Genomic DNA, 457 nt, shown 5'->3' on the forward strand with positions numbered 1-457 from the left:
GACGGACGAAGGGGCCCCCCCCGGCGAGCCACCCCCACCCACTGGGCCCTGCACCCCTGAGCCTGGAGACGCCTCCCGGCCCAACACGCTGGTCACCATCACTGACTTCTCTCCGGAGTGGTCATACCCTGAGGTGGGTGGGGGGGCCCTGAAATCCACCCTGTCCTGGTAGGTGCGGGAGGGCCTGGGGTATCATATGCAAGTGGGGGCTGCTGTGTAGGCATGATACCCTGGCAGGGGGTATTTGGGGTGTTGGGGGTATCTGGGGTACTGGAGTAGGTGTTGGGGACCCTTTGCTGGGGGATATTTGGGGTATGGGGGGTATGAGTGGGATTTGGGATGGGGGGGTATGAAGGAGAATTTGGGGTATTGAAAAGGTATCGGGTATGGGGGACCCATTGCTGGGGGGGATTTGGGGTGGGGGGTGTCGGGTACAAGGGGGGGGGGGGGGGGGGGA

General features: G+C 63.7%; 1 protein-coding gene across 1 annotated transcript in view; it reads left to right on the forward strand.

Annotated features, from left to right (window-relative positions):
- The window catches only part of CAMTA2 (calmodulin binding transcription activator 2), a 16570-nt gene that overhangs the window by 4375 nt on the left and 11738 nt on the right, over nt 1-457 (forward strand). The window contains 1 exon segment of the mRNA XM_025211090.1: nt 2-133. Within this exon segment, the coding sequence (XP_025066875.1) occupies nt 2-133 (132 nt within the window).

Source organism: Alligator sinensis, unplaced genomic scaffold (assembly GCF_000455745.1).
Source record: "Alligator sinensis unplaced genomic scaffold, ASM45574v1 scaffold553_1, whole genome shotgun sequence".
In the NCBI taxonomy this organism is placed as follows: Eukaryota; Metazoa; Chordata; order Crocodylia; family Alligatoridae; genus Alligator; species Alligator sinensis.